Source organism: Salvelinus namaycush, chromosome 6, assembly GCF_016432855.1.
Source record: "Salvelinus namaycush isolate Seneca chromosome 6, SaNama_1.0, whole genome shotgun sequence".
Taxonomy (NCBI): Eukaryota; Metazoa; Chordata; class Actinopteri; order Salmoniformes; family Salmonidae; genus Salvelinus; species Salvelinus namaycush.
This window is the reverse complement of record NC_052312.1, coordinates 9985539-10009294: the sequence shown is the minus strand read 5'-3', so window position 1 is coordinate 10009294 and position 23756 is coordinate 9985539. Positions and strand designations below refer to the sequence as shown.

Genomic DNA, 23756 nt, shown 5'->3' with positions numbered 1-23756 from the left:
TGGGAATAGCTTTCATTAAAATGTCATATTCCTTACACAACATAACAAAGTTAGATTTGGCTAATAAGTCATTGTAAGTATAAAGATTACCATTGTAATTTATAAGCTGATTAACCACAAAGACGTTATTGGCAACCAATTGTGAAAAAAAGGTTTTATTTCTATATTTAATATCACTGTTATTGTAAATAAAACATTTGTGTGGAGAGAAGTTGTGCTTGTATAACAAGGACCAGCACATTATAGGTTGTTTATGAAATTTGGCTAATTTAACAGGAAGTTTACCCACAGCATTATGGCATTGGAGTAAAAAATGAAGCCCCACAATATTCTGGAAAATAAAATGTGGTATTATATTTAAAAGACTAAGGTTTTTGAGATACCTTTTAACCCAGTTCCCTTTTGTAGTCTGGTTAAACAGCGTAAAATCTAAAACATTAAGACCACCATCACACATCTTTTTATTGAATAATAATTGGTCGAGAGTGTTACACATAGATTTACGAATCTCTCTAAAGAAGCTCGAGATAAACCCTCTGCCTTTGACAGGAGAACTCTAACCTGAAGAGAAAAATCTCTTGCCAACTATGATCATTTTTTAAATATATATATTCAATTAAGCGATGTACATTAATTGCTTTCATTTCGTTAGTATTTCGTGTAATTTTGACACCTAAGTAGGTTACTACATCTTTCACATATTCTAGGAGTCATTGCATCTTTAAGTGCGCAAATTTCACATTTTGCAATATTCAATATTCAATACCAAATCTTACACTTGAGATTATTGCTCTACTGTATGTGTAGCTAGAACCTGATTTTAATTTCTTAAAAAAGTACTGCTCGTTCACTTTTTGTTTGTCTGCTTTCCACGGAGACGTGCTGCGCGCAACCGTCAGTTTCGAATCGTATGAGAATACTTTTCTCCCCGCGGAAGTGACGGCAAGGCGGCTCGCAGTTCGATTCCGGATTTGCTGTAGACTGCAAGCAGTTTTCATGTTGACGTTTGTTTGTTTTCAATCATAATTTTTCTTCAGATACCACGGAGCAAATACGCGCACGAATTACTGCTTTCAAATTGCAATGGCCGAAAGTTTTTAGTTATTTTTGTCAAGGGTTCAATCAAGGTGGTGGTCAGCCTACCGAGCTAGCTAGCTAACGTTACTAGCTTGTCGGCGAGAAGAGCTGCGTGGTACATTCTGACCGTAGCTAGCCAGATTGGCATTGGATAGCAGTCATCGTGCTAGAGTTACTAGCTACTTCTGTTTTAGCTATTGTTTTTATAACAATTATTCTGCTACACAATGCCAATGCATTCCAATCGATGAGAGTTGTGCAGCAAGCGTGCAGAGGCTCTCACACGTTTGCTTGGTCTAGTTTGGTTGATTTGGACGCATTTGGTTCGTTTTGGAGAGGTTGTAGCGAAAGTATTCCGATTCGACTCTTCGAAGCCTAGGCCGAACCAAATTGGTCAACTTTGTTGAGAAGGCTGGCTTGTAGTCCCTTCATTCTCCTGTTCCTGTGTGGGTCCCCGTGTGGTCGCCGACATGCTGAAGACCAGACAGTGTCTACTTGGCATCCGCACTTTCCTAGGTGTAACGTCCAGAGTATGGGGCTTCTTCTTGTACATTCTCAGGAAGCACCTACGCACGGTAAGCATTACCAAAGATAGAACAAGGGTTAGTTATAAGACATCTTTGACATTATTATTGAGAAGTAGTTAAACCAACTCACTCCTCGATTCTCACGTTTTTTTTGCTATGTCTGAAGAGAAGAGTGGGTCCAATGATTTATACACTGAACAAAAATAATCCCAACATGTAACAATTTCAAAGATTTTACTGAGTTACAGTTCATATAAAGAAATCAGTCAATTTAAATAAATGCATTAGGCCATAATCTATGGATTTCACGGCTGGGAATACATATGAGTCTGTTGGTCACATATACCTTTTAAAAAAAGTTAGGGGAGTGGATCAGAAAACCAGTCAATGTCTGGTGTGACCACCATTTGCCTCATGCATCACGACATCTCCTTTGCATAGAGTTCATCAGGCTGTTGATTGTGGAATGTTGTCCCACTCCTCTTCAATGGTTGTGCGAAGTTGCTGGATATTGGCCGGTGCTGGAACACTGTGATACACCTTGATCCAGAGCATCCCAAATATGCTCAATGAGTGACATTTTGGTGAGTATGCAGGCTATGGAAGAACTGGGACATTTTCAACTTCCAGGAATTATGTACATATCCTTGCAGCATGGGGCTGGGCGTTATCATGCTGAAACATGAGGTGATGGCAAAGGATGAATGGCATGACAATGGGCCTCAGAATCTGGTCACGGTATCTCTGTGCATTGAAGTTGCAATGAATTGATAAAATGCAGTTGTGTTTGTTGTACATAGCTTATGCCTGCCCATACCATAACCCCACTGCCACCATGGGGCACTCGGTTCACAACGTTGACGGCAGCAAAACGCTCGCCCACACAGCACCACACATGCTGTCTGCCATCTGACCGGTACAGTTGAAACCGGGATTAGTCCGTGAAGTGCACATTTCTCCAGCGTGCTAGTTGCCATCCAAGGTGAGCATTTGCCCACTGAAGTCGATTACAACCGCAAACTGCAGTCAGATCAAGACCCTGGTGAGGATGACGAGCACACAGATGAGCTTCCCTGAGATGGTTTCTGACAGTTTGTGCAAAAATTCTTAGGCTTTACAAACCCACAGTTTCATCAGCTGTTCGGGTGGTTGGTCTCAGACGATCCCGCAGGTGAAGAAGCCGTATATGGAGGTCCTGGGCTGGCGTGGTTACACGTTGTCTGCGGTTGTGAGGCCAGTTGGACGTACTGCCAAATTCTCTAAAACAATGTTGGAGGCTGCTTATGGTAGAGAAATAAACCTTATATTCTCTGGCAACAGCTCTGGTGGACATTCCTGCAGTCAGCATGCCAATTGCACGCTCCCTTAAAACTTGAGACATCTGTGGCATTGTGTTCTGACAACTGCACATTTTAGTGGCCTTTTAGTGTCCCCAGCACAAGGTGCGCCTGTGTAATGATCATGCTGTTTAATCAGCTTCTTGATATGCCACACCTGTCAGGTGGATGGATTGTCTTGGCAAAGGAGAAATGTACACTAACAGGGATGTAAACAAATGTGTGCACAACATTTTAGAGAAATAAGCTTTTTGTGCATATGAAACATTTCTGGGATCTTTTATTTCAGCTCATGAAACATGGGACCAACACATTACATGTTGCGTTTTATATTTATATCATGCGTCATTGGATGTGTGAGTCTGAGACAGACACGCAACTCGCATATTCAAATGTCTTGGTTACAGCTGTCATAACCCTGTCACAAACCCAAAACACAATCAACCTAAACTCAGAACCAATCATCTCACCAAGAGCACAAGCCTTATCAGAGCCATAGTCAGAATAGAATTTGGTGGAAATGTGCTTCAGGTGGGGCTGTAGGAACCATTGATATAAACACAGACAGAACCTATGCTATGGACCCAAACTAACCCTTCTGATTCTGACATTTGTTAATTGAATGCCGCTGCTCATATGTTTCTGGGTTGTAGCCCACTACTGTAGTGTTAGGATGACAAAGGATCTTGTTCGACAGAAGTCTTTGATATATGGACTTGACCCAGAAGACTCTGGTCACCTACTGGTTCACTGATGCTCCTAATATAAACTTGACATTTTGAGGTGTTCAAGGCTCCACTTGTCCACCAAGTAATGCACAGTTGGGTCGGGTGACACATATTGTGTGTTTATTATATACTGTCTCTAGGCTGTAAACTCAATGCCGCGGTATCAAATTATTTAGTTTCTGACTTAGTTTTGCAGCGAGAGAGGAGGGGGGGGGGGTGTTACGTCTAGGTATGGTGTAATATTAGTTCCAGTTTATTTTGCTTCTGGGTTAACAGAAGGTAGTCCACATTAGGGCCAAAGGGTGAGGGATTACTGAGTCACAAAGACTACCCTGCTACTGTTCACTCTCTCACTCACACACACACACACACATGGTTTAGTCAAGTTCCAGTGTTAACGGCTTGTACTGTATTACCTAACAGTGATACATTGTCACTGACCAGAGAGCCTCAGGGCCTAGTCAGTGGGATGCAGTGTTTGGATAGAGATACTCTATGATGTGTTGGGTTGATGTAACACATCATTCTACATGGCGGGAAATAATTTATTCCACAATGTAGCAACCTGTTACTCCCCTGAACGAGCGGTTTAATGTTAATTCTCTGGAGTATGATATTACAGGTGCGACGGTGGTTTTCCCACTCCAAATGACCAAGGTGACGACAGGCCTAGGTGTCTGGCTGAAGCAGGTTGCACATTCATACAATAGAGAGCCTGGTATGCTGTAGCCATATAGGCCTAGACCAGGGCTCTCCGACCCTGTTCCTGGAGAGCTACCCTTCCGTAGGTTTTTGCTTCAGCCCCAGATTTAACTAATCTGATTTAATGTTATCAACTAGCTAATTACTAGAATCGGGTGCAAACAGGTTATTGTCGTATGATACATTTGACGTAGTCTAAACAAACCATGTGCCGCATTACAACAAAATGAATCACGCTACACATCAGCTACTTTTGTTGGTTTACTACTGGGACCGCACGGCAAAGCAATGCCCAAGTTGAAAAAATCCAACACACTCACGCAGTGCCACACACCACAACCTAGTTCAGCAGATGACTCGCAGCGGTGCGGATTGCCTCCCAATGAAATTGATGGACTTCTGTCAGAACGCATACAGTTCAACGCAACCGGAGTGCACAATGCGTTAGTGAACCTGCAGGACGGTATCTCCCCAGGAACAAGGTTGCAGAGCCCTGGCCTAGACTATGTATAGACACACATTCCCAAAAATGACTTTTTGTTTCATGCACCCATCACTATTGGATTATGGAGCATAAACACACATGCTCCTTAATCTGTGTGCTAGACACATCATGAGCTAGTTGCATCATAATCTTCAAGACCGACAACAATACGACATAAATGCATGGTCTTCAGAATGGAGGGCTGGAGTGTTTCCTGGGTTAAGGGGGTGGCATACAGACAACACCCCAGGGGGTACAGAAAGTGGGGCTGTGGGTCCCCCCCCCCCCCATGGCTTCCATCGGCTGCTTATGAACAGGCTATCCTTAGGCCTGGTCAGCCGTGCCAAGCTCCACAGGGCGGCGCTGTCTAATGGTTTCGGACAAAACAAGTTTCTTTTCGGCCCCAGTCAGTCACCCTGCAGGTCTCCCTTTTCCACTTGGTCCCCTATTTCAGTGACAGCCGCGGACAGCTGGGGGAGCTAAATATAGCCCTTATGGAAAACAGGGGCCTGGGGCCACTGAGTCCGAAAACTGTCAAAGAAGCAAGGAGGGAACCAAGAATGAATGAATGGAGTGAAGAAATGGGTGTGAATTATCTGATGTTCTTTCTCGTCAAATCCTTTCCAACAGGTGTCTCATCTGCACTGACGGGTGTAAGAAAATTCCCAGTAGGCATCCACAATACTACATAGTGCTGACAAGTAAATGAAGCAGGTGTAATCACAGCTTTTGAAATGCACACAAGGATAGCAGCATAGGTAGCAGACAATGGAATGACGAGGGCTTTTACTGTAAAGTGGGGTTGGATGCATTACATCGTCTTGTAATAGTTATCTATAGCTTGGATTGTTTTGTGTGACATTTTTAGTCCTGTAACACGGCCAAGACCACAGTAACCAAACGTTGTCTTCTGTTCTGTTTTCAATTCTTGAATTTTATGCTCACAGGTGGACTCTGTCGTTGGCTGAGTTGACTATGTTTCATCTCATTCAGTCTGTCTTTCTTTCAGGTTATCCAGTACCAGACAGTGCGGTATGACACTTTACCCCTGTCCCCCATCTCCAGAAACAGACTCAGTGAGTATATAGTCCACTTGTCTAAATTTAGTTAAGTCATTGTTCAGTAATGCCTGTAAACCGATCTGCAAATTAAGAGCTGTAACTTTTCCAGTTATTTTTGTTTAAAAAAAAATATAGACGACAAAGCAAAGTGAGAAAGTATTATCACAAATACAGAACACACACAGACAAAACAATGAAAAAGCAACAGGTACAATCTGTACAAGGAAGCTAGTACAACAGTGATGGGCATCTAATTGTATACATCTTCAAAGACAACCTGCTGTATGTGCATGAAACACAGGTGCTCGCTGGGCACTAGGAGGCCCAAATACTACTGTTTAAGAGCTTGTTTCAATAAAGGAAAACGGGGGACCGTGCTTTCACAAATGTGGATTCGTGGTCCTGTAAATCCATTGTTAATTTCAGTTCTTCTTAGGCTGAAGAGTATGAACGCACCCCAGTCTTTTCAAATGGCTTTTCTGTAGGACAGCCCTGCTCTGCTGTGTTATCCAGTGGTGTAATGGTGCCTGGAGAAGTGGGTATACGCAAATTTAGCTAAAAAAAATTCAGAAGCGGGGCACCTGGGGGGAAAAAGCCGTTGACAGGCTCTGTTTTCCCATAGTTTATACAATTGGATGTTCTAAGTTCACAACAATGCTTAACTCCCATCCGGAGAACATTTTTTTTTAGGTCTGGGGAAAAACATTTAAAATAACATTTTGGGAGGGTGTAGTTGCCCTTTCATTTAATTGCTCACCTAGCAAGAGACCGTTTTGCTAGCGGTGTTTCTGTATAATGTAGCTAGCCCTACAATTTAGGCTACAGGTGACGGCAGAGTTTGCAAAACAAATGCCCTCCCGATTGATACAAAGACCTACTTTGCAGTCAACATTTAATTGGGAAGGTTTTTTGGGAAATCCTTTTGAATTTAAATTTGAACTGCCATGATGACTGAATTACGCATCGCAAAGATTCAACTAAGATTTAGGACCAAACTTTTTGAATAACTTTTTTGCATACCCATTGTTGCCTAAATTAGCATTTACTGGTAGATATCATAAATTGAAGCGTCTTTCCTAGCCTTACGGCTACCGATGTCGTTCAATTCTGTGAGCTGCTCAATGAGAACCAATTGAGAGCTACACGCTCTTGCTGCCTGATATTCTGCTGAAACTAGATGTGTGCTGTGGGCATGTGGATATATTTCACGTGCTTTGCGATTGTGTAGGATACTTTGTGCATGATACTTTGTGCATGATTTCTCTTTTGCGCTATATAATTGATACGGCGTATATACTTGCACTATACTATTGTGATACACATCAGTGGGGATTAAGTCATGTGTGTGTGTATACGCAATGCCCACTGGAAGAAAAAAAAATACCTATACCTGCGTATAGCCTCCCAATACACCACTGAACTTATCACATATATCGGATACCTTCTGTTGAAGCGTGTGTTCGCAAAACAAATATGTGAGCGCATTGGCGCAAACAAACAATTTTGTCACTTGTGTAAGATGGTAAAATCATCGCTATTTCTGTTCTGTTATTTTATGGTCTTAGAGATTGGACCTAGCAAGGTGTGTGTATTGTAAGCCTTGTCCAAGCCAGAGTGGCCCATAGTGCACAAGCCTCTCCTGTTTCTGTAGCGCCAGGCAGCTTGATGTACAGTATGCCCCCTGGACAGGACACTAGTCTGTCACAGGGACTTGCCCCCCAATCTTCTTTATGCTGAGTGCCAAGCAGAGCGGCATCGGGTCCCTTTTTTTTTTTTGTCTAAGGTATGACTCGACCGGGGAGGGAACCCCCAATCTCGGGGAGGACAATCTAACCACAAGGCTACTAAGTTGGTGAGGTATATAATTATTGAACAGGTAATAAGCAGGTGTGTGTTTGGTATTCAGATGCAGTGAAGAGGAAGATTCTGGTACTGGATCTAGATGAGACGCTGATCCACTCTCACCACGACGGGGTCCTCAGACCCACAGTGCGACCCGGCACACCACCAGACTTCATCCTCAAGGTAAACGCATGCGTGTAGAGAACAAGGGGGGGGTAGCCAAACCTGGACCCTCTGGTCCAGAGGCAAGCATGCTGTGCGTACACCCATCTGACCCAAGATGATATTACTCCTAGTCTGTTTCCTCTCTCTTGCAGGTAGTCATTGACAAGCACCCTGTCAGATTCTTTGTACATAAAAGGCCGCACGTCGACTTCTTTTTAGAAGTGGTGAGTAAAAGTTAGCAGTTTTTGTCCTTCGTCAACTATGAGTTCTATTTTGTACGTCAGTAGCTAGGTTTCCATCCAATTGGCGACTGATTTTCATGTGAATAGTCTAAAATCCGCATAAAGAAAATATGCACGTTTTCCCACCAGTGGTGTTTCCACCAAATTGACTTGTAGCTGATTTTATTAAAAAAATATTCGGTACCTGAAAACTTAATGTTCAATGTGTTTAACATCGTGATAGTTTTGTCACAAACTGTTGCATTAAATAGCAAATGTGCCTGCTCTGGTGTTGACATGTGGCTCTAGCCAACAGCTGGCAGATACAGTGAGGGTAGACTAGTTTACATGATTAAATTATTATGGCTAAATTAGTCATGCATCGATCACCATGTCACCAGAATCAGACCCTCAATATTTATTGAAAAGGAGCATCAAGATTACCATGCACTTTCACCACCCTGGGAAGTTTATCTTAATTTATTTCATATGTAGCCTAATAAACTGCATGGTTTCCAGAGTCGTAGTGGGAGGACCACACAACATGTCATCGCGTGACTTGATATGATGGTTTTATAGTAATAATTATTATTTGTGTGTCCCTTACCGGAAATATCTCAACAGCACAGAATCACCAATAGGTGCATAAATGTGGATACGACAACACATGTGGATACAGTTCGTAATTCCGTTTGTAAATTCTCCGGGGGAGGGGCATCGAGCAGTTATTTATTCACTTGATTTATACTGGTGGGAATGAATTATTTCTGGGCTCTGTTGGTTTTGTAAAGATGGACTCGGTGTTGGCGGCCTGATGGTAGGAGCTGGTACTCCTGGTTGAGTGGGTGTGTCAGGTTGGTGGCAGTTCGCGGTCTTGCCCTCACCACTCCAAGAACAGCGTTTCCATGTACTTGAGATGAATTTAATTTACAGCTTTATTACTCTTTTGTGTAGTGGGTTTTTATTTGCGATGTACCAGGCTTTGAAACCAAGGGTGATGTCTGAACAAAGGATGTGTAGAATATGGTTGTTATTCTTTTGACCTAATTTATTTAGGGTGCGTTTGTAAATTCACCTTGGCCATCTACTCTGATTTCAGAACACTCTCATTTGAGTATGCCAGAGCGCAGAATAACTGATGAATTTACGAACACGTAATATGAATATGACCGGAGTCAGTGAACGTCGGCAAAAAAAACATCATATTGTTGTCATTGGCACAGTTAGTCGCCAACGCTCTAGTTAACATGAATACAGCCTAACCAGCTCTGCTAGGGCGAGTAAAATGGTCAGGTGAGGGATTCTATTAATTGTGTCTGGAAGTAGCTAGCTAGCTAACTTTAGCCAGTTAGCTTGGGTGCTTGACTGCCGCTGTAAGGTCAGAACGCTCGGATCAACCTTACTCCTCGGCCAGAGCGTCCAGTATGCGCTCTGAATGGTCCGAGAGCGAAACGCTCTGAATTTACGAACGGCCTGAGTGCACTCTGGCACTCAAGTACATTTACGAACACCCTTATTCTCCTCATGAAATAGTCATTTTCCATTTTTGTATATCTGTGTGTTTGCATTCCAGGAGAGTTTTGAGTCAATTATAGTTAAAAGATATTTGTATTGCTCAACTGAGACTATTTGTTCTGAGTCAATGTGGATGGGCCCGGAGTCATCTTTTATAGTTCTAAAGTCATTTCCTTGGGGGGGGTTTCACATTAAGAATGTTTTCCTTGCACCATTGGGTGGAGTGTGCTATTTCTGTCCTGTAGTCATCCTCGGACCTCTTAATTAGACCAACGATTGCTGTATCTTCTGCGTACCTTACTGTTGCACATTCTGATGTTATTTGGGTGCAATCATTGGTGTAGAGCAGGGGTGGGGAATTTGGGTGTTGGGGGGCCACAGTGGCTCGTGGGTCTGATAATTGAAAGGGAAAAAAAGCGTTGTCTGCGTCCCTAAAAAGGGGGGCATACAGGCCGCCAGTTGCCCATGGTTAGTGTAGAGGGAACAGAACCGGTGAAAGGACACTGCCCTGGGGTAACCCTATACTGGTGGTTAGTGTGCCCGATGTATTCACATTGAACCTCACTGTTATGACACAACTGGTGAGAATACCGGATCCAGTTGATTAGAGGCGCAAGTCTTTTTTTGTAAAGAAAATATATATATATATATCAAGATGTAATAAGTCGAAGGCAGATGAACAATCGACACTTCTGGCATTTATCTAGGTGCATGTAGATTTTATGGAGAAGGAAGAGCAGTGCGTCTTTATCTCTGTGGCCTGGTTTACATACAAACTGGAATGGGTCCAGTAGGCTCTCCGTGTGCCAGAGAAGGTGTCCCAGGACAATGCTCCAAGCATTTGATTATCACCGAGGTCAAGGAGATGAGACGATAGTCATTCAGGGATTTGGGATTATTCACTTTAGGAATGTGCACAATAGTTGCAGTTTTCCAGAAAAAAAGGATTCTATGTATGTCACTGTTGCCATTTACACTCCCTGATAATCCGCCCGCTTAGACCATCAAAGCCTGTTTTCCGACGATTGAGTTTAGAGAGGACATGGAGGACATAATTTTTCAGCGATGATTATGGGACTGTCATTCGGGAGGGGTAAGTAATTTACAGGAAGCCTGTCCGTTGTTTAAAATCTAGCAAAAAGGTGTTTAAGTTCATTGGCTAGGTTGTTGTCATTTGTTTAAGATATTTCCATGCCTCCCTTTGTTATTTTCAAGCGTGTTTTCCATTTTGAGTTTGTAGTCCAACTTGTTATTTTTGATCTGTGTTAATGTCTCTCTGTATGGATTTCATCAGTTGTCCTTCGCACACATTGCTTTTCACTTTTGGTCAATTAACTGTTTTAGTTACTTAGTTATCCAGGGTTTTGCATTTTGGAAAAACATTTAGTGGTCTTTACTGGAATTACAGAGTTAATGCAACAATGTAGTTATGTAGTAAGTAATAGTTCAGTCCCTTAATGTTTTTGTTCGTGTCACTGAATTTCTTCCAAATGGTAGTCAAAGCAGCCTTTCAACATGTCCATATTTGTTTCAGACCAATCCTTCACATACCTTTTATACAAGGTTCCTCAGATTACATGTTCTGTTTGTAGCTAGGTGAGAGCAAAATGGAATTACGATCTGAGTCCCCAAGTGGTGCTGTATGCTTTTATAGCCATGCTTTGTACTTCTATAACTGAGATCTAGTGTTTTTCGATTGCAAGTGTGGCAGGTTAATTATTGTTAATAATTTGGGAGGATTTTCTTTAAGGTACAGCCGTTTTAAAATCATTGCGGATGAGTTGTTTGGGTGCCTCTGGTGCTACGTTCTCCAATCTCCTGATGAGATCATGGATTATGTCAGCAGCCTTGTCGTAGTTGGCTTTGGTGTGTGTATATATACATTTTTGAGCATTAAGGCGTTTCCAGTGCCATTTCTCGTATAATTCATTTTACCAACACAAAGATCCCACCATGTAGAACAAACAAATGATCTGTCGGCATTTAAAAATTGTACCAAAACTTCCTGTTTCCATCACAGCTGTTGTGATTAAATAAAAAAATGTTTTAGTTATACAATATGACTTTTACTCGCATAACTGTGGATGGAAATGTGGTTATTGTCAACTATGTTTCCCTCTGTTCTGCTTGACCAGTTCTTTGACTGTAAATGATGGCGTGAGCCTTACATGTATCCCTGGATGTGTGTGTCACCCCTGTCTCCAGGTCAGCCAGTGGTATGAGCTGGTAGTGTTCACGGCCAGTATGGAGATATACGGCTCGGCAGTGGCAGACAAGCTGGACAACAACAGGAACATTCTGAAACGCAGATACTACAGACAGGTATCACTGTCCCCTTTTCATATGAACAACTGATTTATGTCCATCCATAGTGACCTAATGTAGTCTCTATGGAGATTGATCGATTCTATCATGTATTTGTAATCTGCTTACATCCTGTATGTATTTCCCCTGTGTCTGCAGCATTGTACGTTGGATCTAGGTAGCTATATTAAAGACCTGTCAGTAGTACACGATGACCTGTCTAGTATCGTCATCCTGGACAACTCGCCTGGAGCTTACCGGAGCCATCCAGGTGAGACGACACACACACTCATATGGCGGTCCTGTATGGCTCAGTTGGTAGAGCATGGTGCTTGCAACACCAGGATTGTGGGTTTGATTCCCAGGGCCACCCATACATAAAATGTATGGACGCATGACTAAGTCTCTTTGGATAAAAAGAGCCAGCTAAATTGCATATACTGTATTCTATGCATATGTATGCTACCGTTCAAAAGTTTGGGGTCACATAGAAATGTCCCTTTGAAAGAAAAGCACACAAAAAAAATTTGTCCGTTAATATAACATCAAATTGATCAGAAATGTAGTGTAGACATTGTTAATGTTGTACATGACTATTGTAGCTGGAAACGGCAGATGTTTTATGGAATATCTACATAGGCCCATTATCAGCAACCATCACTCCTGTGTTCCAATGGCACATTGTGTTAGCTAATCCAAGTTTATCATTTTAAAAGACTAATTGATCATTAGAAAATTGCAAAAGGGTTATGTTAGCACAGCAGAAAACCGTTGTCCTGATTAAAGAAGCAATAAAACTTGCCTTCTTTAGACTAGTTGAGTATCTGGAGCATCAGCATTTGTGGGTTCGATTACAGGCTCAAAATGGCAAGAAACAAACAACGTTCTTCTGGAACTCGTCAGTCTATTCTTCTTCTGAGAAATGAAGGCTATTCCATACGAGAAATTGCCAAGAAACTGAAGATCTCGTACAACGCCGTGTACCACTCCCTTCACAGAATAGCTGTCTCTAACCAGAATAGAAAGGAGTGGGAAACTTAGGTGCACAACTGAGCAAGAGGACAAGTACATTAGAGTGTCTAGTTTGAGAAACAGACGCCTCACAAGTCCTCAACTGGCAGCTTCATTAAATAGTACCCGCAAAACACCAGTCTCAACGTCAACAGTGAAGAGGCGACTCCGGGATGTTGACCTTCTAGACAGAGTTGCAAAGAAAAAGCCATATCTCCGACTGGCCAATAAAAATAAAATATTCAGGTGGGCAAAAGAGCACAGACAGTGGAATATTGGAAAAAAGTGTTATGGACAGACAAATCTAAGTTTGAGGTGTTCGGATCACAAAAAAGAACATTTGTGAGACGCAGACAAAATGAGAAGGTGCTGGAGGAGTGCTTGACGCCATCTGTCAAGCATGGTGGCGGCAATGTGATGGTCTGGGGGTGCTTTGGTGGTGGTTAAGTGGGAGATTTGTACAGGGTCACTCCATTTTGCAATGCCATACCCTTTGGACGGTGCTTAATTGCAGCCAATTTCCTCCTACAACAGGACAGTGACCCAAAGCACAGCTCCAAACTATGCAATATTATTTAGGGAAGAAGCAGTCAGCTGGTATTCTGTCTATAATGGAGTGGCCAGCACAGTCACTGGATCTCAACCCTATTGAGCTGTTGTGGGAGCAGCTTGACCGTGTGGTACGTAAGAAGTGCCCATCAAGCCAATCCAATTTGTAGGTGCTTCAGGAAGCATGGGGTGATATATCATCAGTTTACCTCAACAAATTGACAACTAGAATGCCAAAGGTCTGCAAGGCTGTAATTGCTGCAAATGGAGGATTCTTTAACGAAAGCAATTATTATTTCAACTAAAAATCATTATTTATAACCTTGTCAACATTTGGACTATTTTCTATTCATTTTGCAGCTCATTTCATGTATGTTTTCATGGAAATTAAGGACATTTCAAAAGTGACCCCAAACTTTTGAACATCATTTTAGGTCATATCCTTGTGGGTGAGCTTAGATAATTGTTTTAAACTAAAAAGGTTGTGAAATCAGTTGCTTTCAGCTTGCTGGGTGTGGGTGGAAGGTTGCCAAGCAGCTCTTGCATGTTTTACGCAAACAAACCACGCACACCAATTCAAATGTTTCCTATAGAAAGCGTGATTAGCCTTGTGACAGGCTTGTGAGAATCAGGGTAAGTTGGCATCTACGAAGGGACAACACCCCGCATCTTAGTAATACAAGGAATGTTTTGTTGATTTTCTAACCGCAGATAATTTTGTCCTACTCGCCTTATTTTTACCTATCAAATATTATGTTTCATAACTCCTACTTTTGTTACTCAGAAGTACTCTCCTTTGTTTCCGAATCTCTGTATTTGCCTTTTAGACAATGCAATACCTATCAAGTCCTGGTTCAGTGACCCTAGTGACACAGCACTCCTTAACCTGCTGCCTATGCTGGATGCACTTAGGTGAGTATTTCAGGTATTCAGACTGATGGATGAGCATCCTGCACTGTAGCAGTGTTTTTTCCATTTACCTGGTAGCATGAGAAATGTATTACCCTGACAACTGTCTTCTCTCCTAGGTTCACCGCTGACGTCCGGTCCGTCCTCAGTCGAAACCTCCACCAGCACCGGCTCTGGTGATTGGCTTATTCTGCAGGGAGGGTTTGGCTGATTAGCCCTCTTTTTAAACCCCTTCCCCTTGCCGGCTCCCATCGCTCCTCCGTTTCCACGCAGTGGACCTCTCCCCTCACCCCTCTCAGAAGGGGACAGAGGAGAGGAGGGTCACAGCATAACATGAAACAAGGGATGAACAGAGCGAGATCTGGAAGGCCAGGATGTTTTTGCTTCTTTATTTGTGTTTTTTTTCTTCTTTTAAACAAAATGGAATTTCAGCCTTACAGTTCCTGATACTGACTCTGTGTATGTACGCATGGGGCTGCGTTTGTGTACGTTGAGTTGGGCGAATGCTCACATTTGTACGTCTTGCTAAACTTTTGACGTTACAAAAAGAGAAGGAACAGCAAGGCAACGAACGAGACAAGTTTCCATCTTTTGCTTCTTACCCTGGACTCTGCACAACAAAAACAACAGGCAATGGCCTGTCATTTTACACTCTCTCTACTTGGTACTGGACTTTACTTAAGACGGCCAAGAGCAACCAGACAGGAGAAAATGGAGGATGGTTAGTTTTGGGGGTATAGGCCCTGTCAATCAATCAAGGTAATTAGTGTGTCAGGGGTTACCGATGATTGAGTTAAGACTGGTAATTTTACACAATTAAGACTTTCTACATACTTAACAGACATCTCTGGATGAATTATAAAGCAGTCTGATTTGTTTTATCAAATGACTGACATGATCATGTCTATCTTGAATGTGTTCCCCCAAAAATGCTTGTAGGATACATCAAGATGGAAGGATGGACTAAAGAAGTTATGAAAGAAAAGAATAGTTCAAAAAAAGACTTATTTGGATGGTGGAACCTCACTCTTTTTAAATTTCTCATTTTTCAGTTACCGTGATGTGTATAGTATGACCTGGACATCTCCATTATTGGAAATCTTATGCCTGATACCATTTCAATTTATGAGATTTGCACTTAATTTCTGGATTTTTCTGCTGCTGTTTTGTATTTGAAGCAGAATGATCAGCCACCTGAAAATGTTTTACCTGCTCCCTTGACCGTATTGGTACCATTGTCTGCCACCTCTGTCTTTTCAATGCCATTTGAACAATTTCAATCTTGTCAAGGCTCCAGTCATGACTGCTTCTTTTTGGTTCAGTCCCCAGGTCTGTGTTACTAATAAAACACTTGTCAGTATCGACCACTTTTACCTGGCTCTCCTTTTTAAATTCACTCTCCCTGGAAAATACTTGGAAGTCAAGCCTGGATTATACTTTTGTTTGCTTGTATCTTGACAATAGTATGCCTTTTGTGTGAATATACAGAACTACCTGCACTGGAAAGAGGAACACGTGTTATAAATTACTCATATTGCAGTTTTATTCTAGATCAGTAATAGTGAAATTCTGCTCAATGAGTTCCACAAATTATTACAAGTCTTCTAACACTTGACTGCTCTCATGTGGTAAGATGAATAACTGCATCGCTTGCTCTCGTTCCCCTTAGTCGTGGTCTCCGCTTGACTTGAAGGCTACCTGTTGAAGTAGCAAGGCATGTCTTCCTATCCAGGCTGGCTGCTGGAGGGCAACCACACTGCTGGTTTCTATGCTTTCCTTCTATTTAGGAACTGACATAAGAAACCAGTGAGTGAACTCTAGCTGATCCATGACATTAGCTAATCAACTGCTAGAAGAAAATGGAACCAGCAGTGCTGTGGCACCCAGGGCCTGGAATTTGTACAGTAGGCCGTATTAAGTTCAGATAACTATAAAAACATAAGAAATGGCTCAAATTGGAGTATGAAATGGGTATACCCCCCCTGGATATACCTTGCTTTTCAATCTGTTATGATCAGACTACTTGTACGGATAATGTGACCATTACCATTTTATAGCAGCAGCTACATCAGCTGACATGACTCCATATGACCACTTCCACTCTTGTGTAACTGCCCACACAAACTACTACATGACACCCACCTTGAAGCTTAAGTGTGAATAGACACTATGGGAACATTTGCGAGGAATTTTTACAGCCCCACAATAACTTCTTTCCAGCTATGTCAAAATGAATAATTGATTTCAGGCATTAATTTGACGGCCTTGAATTCGCTTGCTGCCAATGACTGTTCGCCACGGAAACTGCAGTGGATGGGTCATATGACTAGGGCAACTGCCTCATCACAGCCGGTGAGACAAAATAAAGTAGTACTGTTGAATTTTTTTTGGGGGGGGGGGGCAACAACTATGAAACAAAACCACGGCTAATTTGTTGAAGAATCATTACATTTCTTTTAATTGATGAATATGACTAAATATCAACCCAACCACAAACAGTGTGGTTCTTTGCGGTCAACGTTCATGCTTCCACAATTCATTTTAGCCGTGCGGCGTACAGACCTCCCTTTCGCGTCGTATGTTTTGGTATTCCTCCGCCGCAGTCGCACTAGGAAAGAACCCGAACAAAACAGTAGCCCAACTAGCTAGCGTTGTCGACGAATTACTATTTGAGGAATCCCAGTCGGTAATCTCAGATATACCTACCGACAGCCTGTCATTCGTTTGACAATGAAGTTTCAATACAAAGAGGAGCACCCATTTGAGAAGAGACGGTCTGAGGGCGAGAAAATAAGGAAGAAGTACCCGGACAGGGTGCCCGTAAGTAGATGCCTTCTTTGCTAGATAGCTAACGTTAGCCTACTAGCTACAGTACCCTGGCTGGTTTGGCTTCTCAATATGGGTTACTTTGTAGAAAGTGTTGATGTCAGTGAGCCCAATTACGACATAACTAACGTTATATAATATCCTCAAGCCATGTCATGTTTGGTTAGGTGCATGTTCACAACGACGCCAAAGAAATAGCTTACTAACGTTGGCTAGTTAGGCAACAACAAACTGCTTCTAAAATGGGCCTAGCAAGCCACCCTACTTGACGGTCAAGTTGACGCAGTTTGGTTGAAAGACTTAAGTCATAGTTTCTACACTGAATGGGAATTTGTTTTACTAGCTATAGTAAGCTGTCAACTTATGTTATTTCTATTGAGAATGAGACAGATGTGATTTTATTACACACAGCTAACTATAACAATTTAATTGTAGCTATGTTTGTTTAAAGGTCCAATGCAGCCGTTTTTTTTTCTTCTGTAACCCTATCAAATAACGTTATCTGGGTAACAATTGAGTATCTACTGTGATTGTTTTCAATTCAAATGGTCAAATAACTTCGTAGCAAATAACAATTTTGCTAGGACTGTCTGGTTGGGGAAAGCGTATCTGTTATCAATAATAATAGTGACGCGGCCTGTAATTAGGGGCGTTCCAGCATGTGGACATTTCTGCATCTTCAGTTAACTTCACATTCCAACTCGGGCATCATCTGTACTACGACGGTGGATATTGCTGGTGGATATGGCTTGTAACGCTTCGATCACACCGACAGTATTATTGCGAAAAATAGTATGCAGCAGCATCTGGATATGTATGCAACAAAAAAATCTACATTCAACTTCTGCCACCATTTCTGTCAAGCCGTCAAAGCATACAGTTTGACCCATACGTTCGATAAATTCCGCTGCAAGGCAAACGCAGCGTTTTATTGGAAATGTAGTGTAATTCTGGTGTACCAAAATGCAATAACTCTGTCGGTGTGATCAAAGCATAACGCTTGGAACACACCGACAGCATCATTGTGCAAAATAGTATGCGCCATCATCTGGATATGTATGCAACCGAAGTTTAACATTCGCGTTCTGTTAACATTTCTGTCAAGCCGTCTACGCATACAGTTTGAGGCGTACTTTCGATAAATGCAACAGCCTCCTCCACGCAATGCTGCTAGGCAAACGCAGAGTTTAATTGGAAATTAAATGTAATTCTGGTGTTCCAAAATGCAATGACGCTGTCTGTGTGTTCGAAGTGAACAGAACTGTGGGAAAACAGTGCCAGACAGGCGGGGGCAAACGACACTGTCTACCGGTGTCCTAGCTGTCATTAGCTAGCTACCTATCCTGCTTGCTGTGTACTGGATCCTACCTAGCTAGCATCCAATGTCTTTGCCTGCCAAACACCTGCCCTCACTGTCGTTAACAGAACTGCGGGAAAACCGTTCCTGGCAGGCAAGGGCAAAGTACACTGTCAACCACTGCTAGCTAGCTACAGGTGTTGTCGCCCAGCCTCTTCTGTGGGGTTCAGGGCATAAAATTCATAACCCCCCAAATTCGGCGGGTGTTCAATTTGCAGGGCTCTACAGTGTGAGCATTACATTCGCGAATAAAAATTCAAAAGGCAAGTATGAGCACGTTAGTCTGGCACTGTTTTCAAAGTATTTCTGTTTGTTTAATAGCTGCTAATTGCTCAAATAAATACAAATCCTATATCACACCTTGCACCTCAACCCTGCCTGGCAGGGGAGCTGTGTTCGATGACTGAAGTGCTGATTCATTTTTGGAGACGCTGCGCACAGGCATAAAAGTTGGTCTAATGTACAAAGTGAGACTGTGCTTGTTTTTCTTGGCAATATACATTGTTTTGTTCACAAGCTCTGTTTTTCCATAGTTAGTTTGAGTCTGCTGCTTCAACTGATAGCGAATTGACTCCCTAGTCACATCACAGATGTGTGACAGGGATGAGTGGCCCCGTTACCACGGTAACCTCCGCCCTTAAAGGGGCAGCTGAACATTTAGATTTGTTTTGCAGTATATCACATTACTTCTTACTAATACATGTATTGTATTACAAACATTACAAAGCATGCGCATTTGTTTATTGGTGTAATTATGGCAACAACAAAAAAAATTGGCTAGTAAAAAATCTGAGTGGCTGGTAGATATTTTATTATCTACCTGCCACAGTGGCTGGTGGACCAAAAAGTAAAATTTAGTCCCTGGTGGGGTTTATCGGCGGATGGCGTCCAACATTGACGCATTACCGCCACCTATTATATGAGTGTTCCCGCATATGTACCGGAGTCCTAGCTTAAAAATTTACCAATAGGGGTTTCTGCAGATGAAGGAATGGCCTGAATTACAGTCTGCAATTGCACCCTTTACGCTGTTATTGATAGAGTTTGGAACTCTTTTTATTATTGGTCCAACTAATTTACCGCCTGGTGATGTCACCAGGCAGGCCAAAACTCCATCCCACCAAAACAGACAAATTTCAGGTGGTCTTTTCAAACAGCGCTTACACTAAAGGACATTATCATTATTTTCACAATTTCAGTATTATTCCAACCTCATAGTGTGGAAATGTATATAAAACTCACATTTTACACTGCACAGTGCCTTTAAAACAATAACTAGCTACCAAGCTTGGGACTGTTTTCAAAAAGCAAGACTTAAAAATAGTAATTTACTTCCAATGCAATACTTTGACAGGTTAATAGGTAGCTGTAAGAGTTACGGTGTGTGTGTGTGTTTTAAATATGTTTTATTTAACTAGGCCAGTCTGTTAAGAACAAATTCGTATTTACAATGATGGCCGGGGAACAGTGGGTTAACTGCCTTGTTCAGGGACAGAAGCACAGATTTTTACCTTGTCAGCTTGGGGATTCGATCTAGCAACCTTTTGGTTACTGGCCCAACACTATAACCACTAGTTATATTTAGGCCATCTATAGATGTATTGTTTTCAGTCTACACGGTGTCCCTTTAGTTTTAAAGCCCCCCCTTTTGTAAGAATGTCTTAGGCAGAAATGACAATAGGTTCCTAACCTTAATTTTGAGGGTTTGCTTAATGCTGTAATAGCCTACTTTTTGGTCGACCTGACCAAATTTCCATAGAAATGTGAGTTATAGATCTGTAATTCTCATTGAAAGCAAGTTAAGAAGCAGTAGATATGTTATATGTCCACTGTTTCTATGCTTCCCGTTTAAAGTTTCATATTTGCGTCTTTTTACTTTTGGTTTTGTACACTAGCTGATAATCCTAGCCAGGTCAAAATGTCTATTCCTCATTTGTGATGTAAGGCATAACTATCCAAATCACTGGAGGTTGGTGGCACCTTAAATTGGGGAGGACGGGCTCGTGGTAATGGCTGGAGTGGAATCAGTGGAATGTTATCAAACGCATGGTTTCCATGTGTTAATGCCATTCCATTAGCGCTGTTGCGGCCATTAATATGAGCCGTCCTCCCCTCAGCAGCCTCGACTGATCTCTGGGCTCTCCAAAACTGTGTCTGGAGAGTGACAGTCCTGTGCGTTTTCACTCCAACCCTAATCTAGCACACCTGATTCTAATAATTAACTGAATCAGGTTAGTTATAACTGTGGTTGGAGTGAAAACCAAGAGGGGGTAGCTCTCCAGGAACAGGGTTGGAAAGCCCTGGTGTAAACAATTTGCAGACAGACTCGGTGTAGGTTTTATGCACTGAATACAGGCCTTGGATGGAGCACAGGGAATTGTTATTTTTCTGGGAGATTTGGTTCTTCATTCAATCCGCATCGCTGAACTTCATTTTTACAGCATGATTGAAATGTGAAGGCAATGTTCCTGCTTTAGCGGAGAGTGCGTTCCCGGTAAACACTGCATGTGTCGGCTCAATCTGAAATTACTTTTACATTCTATCGGGGACTCTGTAACGCTTCAGTTTTGCACATTGAATAGATCCCGTGGTTGTATTTCAGCCCCCCCAACTATATCATCCTGTGTTGTGGGTATTTGCTACGAGGGCTGTGTGGAAAACCAACTTGTCCGCTAGACATCAGCAAAATAGACATCTGCACTGTGTGCGATGCAACCACAGGTTAAGATGGCATCACTGGCCTTTTTGACCACATCTTTTTGTTTATCGAGCTTGACCAGAGGAAGAAGCGACGCGACCGGTTTCCCTCTGCCCAAAATCTGTCCAATGCGTTCCTATTGGCCTATTTTGGACCTCAGCTTGTCGCCTGCCTTACCGCCTTTGGTACAATAACTCCTGTTGTTAGTGCGTCATTATATGCAGATCTCTGGCTTGACACAGCAGTATAATCCAAATGGAGAAGCATTTAATAATCCCATGTCAGTGTGCCATAATGGTTTCTGAAAATCACCTCGCATGATGGAGTTTCAGTGGGTCTGAGACTATTTTCAGATCCCGTTTCCTCGAAATGTGAAGCAAACAAGCTTGAATAGCGCAATCGTATGTGACCAAGTTAATTTACCAGTGAGTGGAAATGTATGTAAGAGATATGAATGTAACAAAGTCTATTTTCTTTTTTTACTCTACATTTTTGGAGACACAGCCATACAATATTAAGGTCTTTCTAAATGTGTTTTCCCCCTTCTAATTGTAGGTAATTGTGGAAAAAGCCCCCAAAGCAAGGATAGGAGATCTGGACAAGAAGAAATACCTTGTGCCCTCTGACCTCACAGGTAGGTAACCATTTATTATGGTTATGTGCCATCCATGTACCACAAGTCTATACCCCTCTCTTCAGAACTTTAATAGTTAAATTCATATTTCTCTACTACAGTGGGCCAGTTCTACTTCCTCATCCGAAAACGAATCCACCTGCGGGCCGAGGACGCCCTGTTCTTCTTTGTAAACAACGTCATTCCTCCCACCTCAGCCACCATGGGCCTTCTATACCAGGTATGACTCCTCCCCGCTCCCTTAACGCTTTTCTGCTGCTTTTCCCCCCGCACACTGACTCGGTACCTGTACCCCCTGTGTATAGCCTCGTTATTGTTATTTTATTGTGTAATTTTTTTACTTGAGTTTATTAAATATTTTCTTAACTCTTCTTGAACTGCACTGTTGGTAAAGTAAGCATTTCACGGTAAGGTCTACACTTGTTGTATTTGGTGCATGTGACAAAGTTTGGATTGGGGATGCCTTTCAGGGAAGCCCACCTCTGTTTTGTCAACTCATACCAACACCTCTTTATTGCGCTCTCTTTCAGGAGCACCATGAAGAGGACTTTTTCCTCTACATTGCCTACAGTGATGAGAGTGTCTATGGAGACAGCCAAACGGAAGTCTAAACCCCTCCCCCCTTCGTCACCCAAATCTTCTCCCCCAAACCTCCCTTATCTCCATTGAAATGCTATATCCAGCTCAGCAGCCTAGTTCCCCGAGCAAAGACGTCAGATGCACTTTCACTTCCCCTCCTTCCCTCATCCATCCATTTTTACCTCCTTTAATACTTTTCGCACAGTCTGAATTTTATTTGCCTCCGGGTCTCTGAGATGGGGATTTCGGTTGAATGGTCCCGTGGCCAGTTTTCATAGTGCTTTAATCATCCTGAAACGGATAGAGGAGAGATGCCATTTTGAAATGAGTGTTAGAATTAGACCATATTACCAGTCATTATAAAGATACGTGGAAAATAAAATGTAAACTTTGGATGTAGCGTGATAGGTTAAATTCTGCTCCATTTGGCAATGATAAAATGTTATGTTTTACTAATGTATTAGCGCTGGTAAGATACTCTGACGACGTAGTGTATTTGACGTCTGACTGGAGTAGAATAGAATTCCGACTGAACCATCATCTTCCGCCTGTCTACGCTTTCAGTGGTTAAAAAAAATCTATTTGGATTGATTACTATTATGATTGTACTTGTAATTTTTAGATGGCTTAATTTCTGAAAAGTATTGTAAAGCTCAGTGCAATTTTACTTTTTAAAAGTTTTGTTCTACTTTAAAAAAGTTAGAACTCGGTATAGCTGTTACTGGCACTCTCCACTCATGATAAAATGTGATGAAAAGCCAACTTTGTTTCCTGTCTTTTCGTTACTGTCTGTTTTTTTCCCCCTGACTTTTCCTGCATATCTCTACTGTATGTGAATATATGGAAACAGTTTCCGCAACCATAGTCTTGAAAGTGGAGAACACACATTTCTCTATTTAGGCTATTCTCCTGTTCACACCTGAGCTTTCAAAATGGAATCTGTTTGATCACTACACCACAGACTGCACTCACTGTGGAGACATCCAATCCCATCATCACATAGTGTAGGGAAGACGAGACAGAAATTAATATTAATCTTGCTATTGACCCAAGATTGAGTAGTGCTGAGGTAGTTTCCTCACCTTCACTGTCAGATGGGTTTAGTTTGGTATCAGTCTGGGTAGAAGATGGAAAAAGGTTAAGACAACGGAATTCTAAGACCCCATAACGCTTTGCAACAATGGGACCAGCTATGCTAGTTAGCAGCAGCCAATGAACTTGTTTATTTTG

At 42.1% G+C, this 23756-nt stretch overlaps 2 protein-coding genes across 2 annotated transcripts; both read left to right on the top strand.

The window, feature by feature from the left end:
- The first annotated feature begins 952 nt into the window (after positions 1 to 952).
- LOC120049616 (CTD nuclear envelope phosphatase 1A) lies at positions 953 to 15796 on the top strand. The gene is made up of 8 exons (XM_038995929.1): positions 953 to 1652; positions 5865 to 5931; positions 7823 to 7941; positions 8076 to 8147; positions 11865 to 11981; positions 12123 to 12234; positions 14351 to 14435; positions 14552 to 15796. The coding sequence occupies exons 1-8, from the start codon at positions 1548 to 1550 to the stop codon at positions 14610 to 14612; spliced, it is 738 nt and encodes a 245-aa protein (XP_038851857.1). The 5' UTR covers positions 953 to 1547; the 3' UTR covers positions 14613 to 15796.
- Positions 15797 to 16846: 1050 nt separating this feature from the next.
- Positions 16847 to 23288, top strand: LOC120049618 (gamma-aminobutyric acid receptor-associated protein-like). The gene is made up of 4 exons (XM_038995930.1): positions 16847 to 17252; positions 21869 to 21947; positions 22049 to 22167; positions 22478 to 23288. Exons 1-4 carry the CDS (start codon positions 17163 to 17165, stop codon positions 22556 to 22558), a joined length of 369 nt encoding a protein of 122 aa, XP_038851858.1. The 5' UTR covers positions 16847 to 17162; the 3' UTR covers positions 22559 to 23288.
- Positions 23289 to 23756: the final 468 nt, after the last annotated feature.